At 34.4% G+C, this 9,295-nt stretch overlaps 1 protein-coding gene and 1 long non-coding RNA gene across 4 annotated transcripts; one reads left to right on the top strand and one right to left on the bottom strand.

Moving 5' to 3' along the window:
• Nucleotides 1-560: 560 nt before the first annotated feature.
• On the bottom strand, nt 561-3,950 carry LOC112093196. The gene is made up of 3 exons (XR_002902943.1): nt 3,685-3,950; nt 924-1,012; nt 561-833 (listed from the first exon to the last, which is right to left on the bottom strand). It is a non-coding gene; the product is annotated as an uncharacterized LOC112093196 (long non-coding RNA).
• Nucleotides 3,951-5,116: 1,166 nt separating this feature from the next.
• Nucleotides 5,117-9,295, top strand: LOC21385520 (probable ribosomal protein S11, mitochondrial). 3 transcript variants are annotated; one of them, XM_024171221.1, is made up of 3 exons: nt 5,117-5,302; nt 7,283-7,475; nt 8,298-9,295. In XM_024171221.1, exons 2-3 carry the CDS (start codon nt 7,352-7,354, stop codon nt 8,957-8,959), a joined length of 786 nt encoding a protein of 261 aa, XP_024026989.1. In that variant the 5' UTR covers nt 5,117-5,302; nt 7,283-7,351; the 3' UTR covers nt 8,960-9,295. The 3 variants fall into 3 exon arrangements, with proteins under 3 accessions (XP_024026989.1, XP_010105060.1, XP_024026988.1); XM_010106758.2 differs by having other exon boundaries at nt 5,117-5,338; XM_024171220.1 differs by having other exon boundaries at nt 5,117-5,338; nt 7,136-7,475.

The following is a 9,295-nucleotide window of genomic DNA, read 5'->3' as shown; positions in this document are numbered from 1 at the left end:
TATTTATTTATTATTTATTTAATATATTATTATTTAATATATTATTACATGTTTTCAAAAATTAAACCACCAAACGCAGTTTCAGTTTTTTTTAAAACTGAAATCAATCTCTAAATAAAACTACCAAACGCATTTTTAGAAATAATTCAAAAATGAAACTAAAAACGTTTTCATTTTCATTTTCGTACAGAAAATAAAAACGTTTTGGAACCAATTCCAAACGCACCCAATATTTATAGTTTTTATGGCTTTAATTGGGATCCATTTTTCATTTGGTTCACTTTCTCTGGAAATTTAGATAGGGTTAAGAAATATTTTTTTTGCTTTGATTTGTCTCTTATAAGCTTTTGAATTTGTGTGTAATAATCTGCACACAATGAAAAAAATGTGAGGTTTCTTTGGCAGTCTCGCCTTTTTTTTTTCCTTGTAAAATAAGGGATAATTAGTGTTCTCACACCCCAACGTTAAGGAATAATCAACTGGACCCACTAGTGTAACGCCCACTTTTAAGTTGAAAATAAATGCAGATCGGGAAAAATAAAATAAAAATTCTATCCTCGCATTTAAAGTCAATTAAATTGTCTTAGTGACATGAGTACCAAAACAAAAAGTTATATTTAATGAAACATTACTCCTCTACCAGTCGTCACAAGCTGACACTGAAACATTTTTGGTCTCCAAATGCTACAAAGCTAAAAGGAAGATGACTTTCATGAGTGACAATGTTAACATTGTAATATTCAGGACTAGAAGTAAAACTAGAGAAAAAATAATAATAATAATTCATAGAATTCTCCCATGCAAAGCCATCCCTCCCTCTCCTTCCAGACGCACTGCACCACCAAAAAGGGAGAAATATGAAAAGTCATTAATTGCTGATTAACACAAACGCCAAACTTCTAATACAAGATAGCGAGGCAAACCAAAAGGCAAATTATCATTATGACGCAAATGTTGTGCAGCCTTAGGAAGCCGTGATCCCGCCCGAGTCATGGTTGATAGCATGCACTACCTAAATAGTCCAATAATGTCGCCAAACAAGTTCAACACATAACTGGTTCAGTTTGAACTTTATAATGGTATTGCGTATCTTGATAAAGGAAACTAACCATAACTAGCTTTAGAGGACGTTTGGTTAGAGAATTCAAACCATGTGATTCGAATCATTTTCAATTTACGTATATTTTTTATGAGAAAAAATACTGTAACGAACCACGAATCATGATTCGAATCAGGGAACGAATCCCTCTACCAAACATTCTCTTAGTGTTCGTTCATTAACTGCAACGTCAAGAAAATACAAAGCTACTACCAATTTAGGCCGGTTTAACTGGTTTGATAAGTTCAAACCATCAGTTATGACTGACAATTGAAGGACAGTGAAATACTGTGCAATTAAAGTCATCTAAGAATTTATCACAAAATAGTTGGGGCATGTGGCATGCGCTACTGTCCTTTCTCCAGAAAAGAAAAGTTTCTTTTAATTGATATTTTGGCACCGCTTAGGTATATTAAAGAGATGTTTATTTCCTATATTCGTTCCTGATTTTAAATCATGATTTATGGTTTTTTACGGTGTTTTTTCTCATAAAAAAATACACGTAAAACGAGAATAGTTCTGAATTATAATTCTGAATACATAAACTAAACGCCCTCTAAAACTATTGTATTTACAGTTAAGTCTTTTTCATCACTATCAAACGTGCTATCTTTTGCCTAACCCTCCTATTCCTCCACAATTTGAATTAATCCCGCCTGCCTTATAGGTGGATCATAACTACATATGAAGCTTGTGCCTTGCTACTATTTCAGGACCCATATACAGTCATTGTTCACTATTTTTCTCTCTATAATTATGGACTTCTTGTACGTTCTAATATTAACTACCACAATGACAATACATACATTTAAGCCAACTTGATCGATTCAATACAAAATTGTGGATAGCCAACAGATTTAAGGTCATAATCTGAAATATCAGAACCCACCCCAAGGCGTTGAGCAACAAAATATTCACATCCCTAATGGCAGAATAAATCATTCCCTAATATGATTTTACAAGAAAACAGCCGTATTGATGCGGGTTCACGTATCCTCAAAAGTGCCCTCGAATCTGCCTCCATTTGAATCCCTCAATGATGTTACATTTCGTGCCAAGCCTGTAACCCTCATTTCCAAAGATCGCCACTCTGTCACATTTTATCTTTTCTTTTCTGACTAGCCTACATTTTCCGACGATCTACTTTGCAGGCTCAGGCATAAAGCTAGACCTCTTACACTATCCTAAGCATGAAACTGTAGCCACCAAGTGAGTACTTCAACAACAATTATGACATCTATTACCAAAAACCATATGCCATTAAAAGGTTTCAGTACATCATTCTCATTCCTGTCAAACTCAATCACCATCAAACTTACAAGGAAAATGAGGTGGTCATGCCTAAGAGCCATACTACCAGACCCATAATAACTCCCCAGTGGGGAGGGTAGAGAGCTACCATTACTCCATTATTCCCACCTCTTGATTAACTGACCCATTAAAAGAAAAAGGAGACACAAAAATGTGTTTAAAAAAAAAAATTAACCAAGCATTCACATGACCCCAACTATTTTGAATTTACTACTTCATTCTGATAGCTCTAAAAGCTTATGGACTTTTACTCATTAACCACAAGCCACTCAGCAAATAAATCATTGGTATATATACATGCCAAAACCGAAATCCTACAGAAAGAGGCAACACAGAACATGATTTTTGTTTTAAGCTTGAAATACAAGCATGGATTGTACAGAAAGTTGCATGGTAAGCCAACCCAACATGAAACAAATCAACCTTGAAATCGAAAAGGATATCATGATTTACCAACGCACACAATCAAATCTCTACTAAATTGTACATCTCAAAAATCAGTCTTAAGGTATCGAAAAAACTTTTTTTTAAAAATGAAAATACCATTTTAATATTATTATAAACACAGAGTATTAATTTAACTATAACATAGAATATCAAAATAATAACCCTTCATTTTACGTTCCTCTTTTTTAGCACTCATTTTTGTCCTAAGGTTCGGTGGAATAACTCTTCTCAAGTAATGCAATAATGTGGACATTATTTTATTTTTTTCTTAAATCATTTAGTGTTATTTATTTAGTAAAAAATATAAATGTAGAGTTTTATATCGAAAATATAGCTTTGGTGACTCTTTTTAAGGTATCATTTTGAGGCTTGATTTTGAGTATTACCATTTAGTATTAATGAGGGGTCCATTTGGATTTGAATTCTTTGCCATGGGAGATTCGAAATTATATATTAATACACTTCAAATGATGAACAAGTGAATGAGAAATTGATTCTAAGAGTGCTTTTTTGAAAAGCCTCTTATCCCAAATGAGAAATAAATAAATTCTTATCCCACATAGGAAAGACGCGATGCTATCATATACTATGAACCTTATAAAATAGAATCTCCTAATTTTAATTCCTCTCAAGTCACAATTCTAGGCCATATTTTCCTCCTCCTCCCTTGTCTCTTTTGGGTTGAAATTGGTGGGCAACAAATTAACAAATTCAACTGAATCTCGAAATGATATTCATATTCAAACTCAGAAACTTCAATTGAGAGCAAAAACTCGTCGACGCTTCATAAGTAAACCAAAAAATGAACTTGTTCAAAGAATAGTTACCATATGTCGCCGGAAAAGCAAAGAAAGACCTCGAAGCAACAGTGAGATCGCCATGCGAGCGAGGAAAGCGATTAGAGACGAAGATCGACGAGCATGGCGAATAGAAGAAAGAGAGGAGTACATCCCTCAATCCTCGGTTTCTCTAGTTCCTGGAATAGAAGATTGCGAGGAGAGAGAGAGAAAAACCCTAAAAGTTGCACGAGTTTGTTTGTTGTTAACAGGAAGCGAAAGTCATCATATTAGGCAGTATTGGGCCAAAATGGCTTTGCTAAGTTTCTACAAATTGTACTAATAAAATGGATTTTCTACGAATTATACTAATAAAATGGATTTTTTTTTTCATTTTCTGTTTTTGTTCTAGTATTATTTGATGAGATTAGGGTTTCCACTTCCTTGTCCTACTTATTATACTGGATAACAATAGCTTCTTCCGAGTTGGATTAATTGTTTATCGATAATTGGATTATTAGAATAATCTTTTCAAACAATTAGGATAATGTTATTATACTGGATAACAATAGGTCTATCCGAGAATTGGTTGTTCTTTTGAAGTTTAACTTGAGTATAATTTTTGAGTTAAATTTGAGCTATAATTTGAGTTAAAGTTGTAACTTGAGTTTGTGTTTGGTTGTGTACATTTGAGTTATGGTTTGAGATAAAAATCTTTTTGAGTTTGTATTTGAGTGAGTCAAAACTTGAATTTGTATTTAGATAGTATTTTAATAAAAACTCAATGCTGATGGAAAATTTTAATAGGGTATATGGGTAGAGTTTTTATTCGTCTTTTCGTTGTCAACGCATAAGAAGAAAAATAATCTCAATCAGAATTAAAACGAAAAAGTTAAAGCATTTTTAAAAATAGAAAAAATATTATTCATTAATTTGAGTTCGAGTTTCTGAACTCAAGTTGAAGGAAAAATTTGAACTCGAGTTTTAGTCCCAAACTCGAGTTCAAACTCGAGCTCAAACCTAAAAGAAACATGAACTCGAATAAAATTATAACTCAAGTTGCTCTTTTTTTAGTTTTGTTATCAGCCGAACAGCCCCTGAGTTTTTGAACAACTTGTTTTTGGACTTGTCTGCGCATTTTTTATTTTCTTAAATTGGTCATCTAAATTGGCATAAAGTGGTTCTTCTGATTCCTTGAGAAAAGATAAAATGTCTAATATGTAAGTCTAACAAGTAACTACAATGATGTATGGTAGTGGTTGTTTGTCTTTCCTTACTTTCGTCCCAAATTCCAATATTCCTCCTGTAACAAGAAATCTGGTCTTGGGCTTAGAAAATTCTGGAGATAACTTCAATGATATTTTTGTGCAAGTTTCGGGCCATTAAGAAAATTCTGGAGATAACTTCAATCCCCAGGCTTACTTTCGGCCCATTAACAATGCTATACTGTGGGCCCAAGTTCTAACCCTAGGCTGGCATTAGGATCCATCCACAACCGCGAACCATCTTCCCTCATTTCACACCTCTCGGCCGCCTCTCCCCTCAGCCCCTCACAACTCTCTTCTCAGTGCTCAATCTTCTCGGCCGCCGTCTTGCCGACTTTCTCCGGTGCTCTCTTGCCTCTCGGCCTCCCCTCATTGCTCTGTGCTCTCTCCGTCTCTCACCTCTGGTCTCTCTCTCTTCACTGCTCTGTGCACATATTTCGGTATTTATTTGTCTAGCTTGACGCTTCCTCTGTGTACATTCATTCTATAAATTTCAACTCATTTATATCGTTTTCCCAGCAAAAGAACTACTTGATGTCGTTTTTAAGGCTTTTCAACATAGATGGATCCAGATTTTTAAAATTATAAACTGGTTTGTAAAAAAAAAAAAAAAACTCGACTGGTTTAGAATCTGTTTAGCATTCAGAACGTATGGAAGTCTTATAGCCATGATTGACTTTCTATTTTTCAGTTTTCGGAAATGGTTGAAAACTCAGGAATGGCTTGAAAAGCAATCGACTTACTTTAATTTGTTGGGGGTTACATTTTTGTGAATATGTATATATAATATATGGATCAAGAAGGAAAGGTGTTTCATTAGAAACATCATGAAATGTGGATAGAGTTGTACGGATAAGGTTTGGTTTGAGAAATAATTTTAACATATTAAACGTCACGTATAGTTTTGTCTTTCACTTTTCTCAAAAGAATTTGGTGTGATTGAAGCTAGAAATTACTTCGAAAGCAATGTCTGACATGAGTGTGGACTGATAATGATAGATGCCGTTGCAGTGCTTGCTTTGGAATTTTGATGGATTTGAATTTTGATTAAATTTATGTTATGTTTGATGTCGATGGACTACTTTGTTTCATGTTTAATGTTGGATTGAACTTTGAATTGACAATTGTTTGATTATGGACTGATTAGTATTATTTCTATTTGATGATGAACTTTGAATGTTAAAGTTAATTTTTAAAATTTCTGTTGTTTAGATATATTTATGTTTGGCAGCATGAACCCGACTTCTCAACCCACCCCCACCGCCCCAACCCAACCCAACCCAACCCAAATATCATTGGGTTGTGAAATTTTTCTAACTTCGTTGGGGCTAAATATGTGCAACTCGTACCCTTCGGGACGGAAAAAAAAGCGCTACCCCAGACCAATCCAACCCATGAACAGCCTTATAAGGTTCAAATGTTATTCTAGATAATAGAAAAAAATAATGTTCGCCGTTGAATAAATTCAGTGAACATTAAAAACTAGAGAATTTTTTCTTTTTTTTTTTTTTTGGCTGAAAAAATAGAGAATTTTTTAGTTGAGTACGAAAAACTAATATATCAGTAGAAAACTAACTTTAATTGTAAAATTTCTATTAAATCTATTAAATTGTCATTTTTTTTTCATTTTATAGGATTTCAACAATTTGATGGTTAAAATCTAGATACTTTTTTTTTTTTTGCTTTACACAAATTCTTAGAAAATTTTGACAGCTTTTTTCTGTTTTAACGGTAGAAATTAGACTAAGAACATATTTAAAAAATAATAAAAATGTAGTGTAATTTGAAAAATAAAATTTTGCTTCTAAAAAAAAAAAATTTTGACAATCAAATCCAGAGGAAAAAAAAAAAACCGATCACAAACACATAAGGAGGGCAAAAAAGTATACTGTCACACGCTTTTAGATTCCTTCTTAGCAAAAAGCCAAAAGCCCCTTTGCTTCCTATAAAGCACCAGGTACTCTCTCTCTCTCTCTCTCTCTCACACACACACACATCACGGATACGAGATTGTGGCAATTTTCGTCTCGAATTGGTTTCTCGTGTGCTCAAACTTCTGTATTGAATCATAATCCAGGTTTTTGAGCTTTACAGATTCTATATGTGTTTTCTATATATGTTTAGCTGTTTTGTACATTGGCGTAAGTATCAATGGTTTCGATGATCATGTAATTTGACTTGAACAAATCGCATATTTTGATTTCTAACAGCTTTTTCATTTTTATTTTTATTTTTAGGCCCTATTTTCCTCCTCCTCTCCTGTCTCTTACACATTTGGTTTGAAATTGGTGGACCTAATTTAGGCAAATCCATTTTGGCCCAATACTGCCTAATATGATGACTTTCGCTTCCCACCATTGTTAACAACAGACGAACTCGTGCAGGTTTTAGGGTTTTTCTCTCTCTCCTCGCAATCTTCTATTCCAGGAACTAGAGAAACCGAGGATTGAGGGATGTACTCCTCTCTTTCTTCTATTCGCCATGCTCGTCGATCTTCGCCTCTAATCTCTTTCATCGCTCGCGACCATGGCGATCTCACTGCTTTGAGGTCTTTCTCTGCTTTTCCGGCGACATATGGTAACTATTCTTTGAACAAGTTCGTTTGTTGGTTTACTTACGAAGCGTCAACGAGTTTTTGCTCTCAATTGAAGTTTCCGAGTCTGAATATGAATATCATTTCGAGATTTAGTTGAATTTGTTAGTTGATTTGTAGAGGAACTACGAATTGTACTAATAAAATGGATTTTCTACAAATTGTACTAATAAAATGGATTTTCTACGAATTGTACTAATAAAATGGATTTTTTTTTCCATTTTCTGTTTTTGTTCTAGTATTATTTGACGAGATTAGGGTTTCTACTTCCTTGTCCTACTTATTATACTGGATAACAATAGCTTCTTCCGAGTTGGATTGATTGTTTATGGATAATTGGATTATTAGAATAGTCTTTTCAAACAATTAGGATAATGTTTTGACAGTGTGATTGTTGGACTCTAGGTCTATCCGAGAATTTGGGTTTTTGCACAACTTGTTTTTGGACTTGTCTGCGCATTTTTTATTTTCTTAAGTTGGTCATCTAAGTTGACATAAAGTGGTTCTTCTGATTCCTTGAGAAAAGATAAAATGTTTAATATGTAAGTCTAACTAGTAACTACAATGATGTATGGTAGTGGTTGTTTGTTTTTCCTTACTTTCATCCCAAATTTCAATATTCCTCCTGTAACAAGAAATCTGGTCTTTGGCTCAGAAAATTCTGGAGATAACTTCAATGATATTTTTGTGCAAGTGTAATGGATTTAGTTTAATGGATTAGATCAAACGAAGAAGTTTTAATGCAGGTCAACTGTATTTGCGTTACCTTTTAGTTGATTGTGTGTGTTACATTCTGGGTGTTACAGGTCCTCAACAGATTTCACAAGACGGTTCTAAATCCTTGGCTAACATTGTGAGGAGAAATATTTCACTCCATGTTGGGGGACTTTCTGCAAGAAGCTTAGCATTAAGTTCCGGTATTATGCTTTTCAAGGGGAACGCCACTGCTCCATATGCTTTGCGTTTCGTTTCATCCATAGGTTCTAATGCTCAGAATGATTTTCTGAGCGGCTTAAGGAATCCCATGAATTTTGTAAGGGATATTATTGAGGTAGAGGATAGGAACACCACAGGACATCCTGGTTATACCACTGGGAAAAGTGCTGATTTTGTCCACATAAAGCTGATGCGTAACAATAGTTTTGTTACTGTGACGGATTCAAAGGGGAACAAAAAGTTTGGGGCTTCATTGGGATCAGTGCCGGGATTGAAAGGATCAAAAACGACTCGATATTCTGGTGAAGCTGTTGCAGAACATGTTGGAAGAATGTCTAGAAATCTGGGGTTAAAATCAGTAGTGGTGAAGGTTAAAGGGTTTACCTTCTTTAAAAAGAAGAAGCAGGCAATCTTGAGCTGGAGAGAGGGCTATACCAATTCTCGGACGGATCAGAATCCAATTGTATACATTGAAGACACAACCCGAAAACCCCATAATGGCTGCAGACTCCCGAAAAGATGCTCTTCTTAGTAGAGCTGGATGGTAACTCACATGTGTTCCTGTAGAGTACAAGCTTTGTGGTGAAATAAATTTGTGCTAAAGGGCTACTTTGATTGATTTACATTGTAAGGTTACATTTAGTGCTAGTCATTTTGACGGATACCTCAGAGGCTGTTTGGACTCGCTTGATTTTTAATTAATTCATGCAGTGGATGGGAAAATGTTTTATTTCAATGTTCTCTGGTGTTTTCTAGCTGGAGCTTGTTTGTGAAATCCTGGCGGTTTATAATTTGTGCCTTCTGGAATTGGATTGTAATATTTATAGCTTTTATGGCTTTAATTGGGATCCATTTTTCATTTGGTTCA

The sequence above is a fragment of the Morus notabilis genome, unplaced genomic scaffold (genome assembly GCF_000414095.1).
Source record: "Morus notabilis unplaced genomic scaffold, ASM41409v2 Scaffold2630, whole genome shotgun sequence".
Lineage (NCBI taxonomy): Eukaryota > Viridiplantae > Streptophyta > Magnoliopsida > Rosales > Moraceae > Morus > Morus notabilis.
This window is presented reverse-complemented; position numbering and strand designations above follow the sequence as displayed.

Bases quoted from the DNA above. Each gene is read 5' to 3' on its own strand.
- LOC21385520 (XM_024171221.1), top strand. From the start codon at position 7,352: ATGTACTCCTCTCTTTCTTCTATTCGCCATGCTCGTCGATCTTCGCCT. The intron at 7,476-8,297 runs GTAACTATTCTT...TGGGTGTTACAG, and splicing joins TGCTTTTCCGGCGACATATG to GTCCTCAACAGATTTCACAA.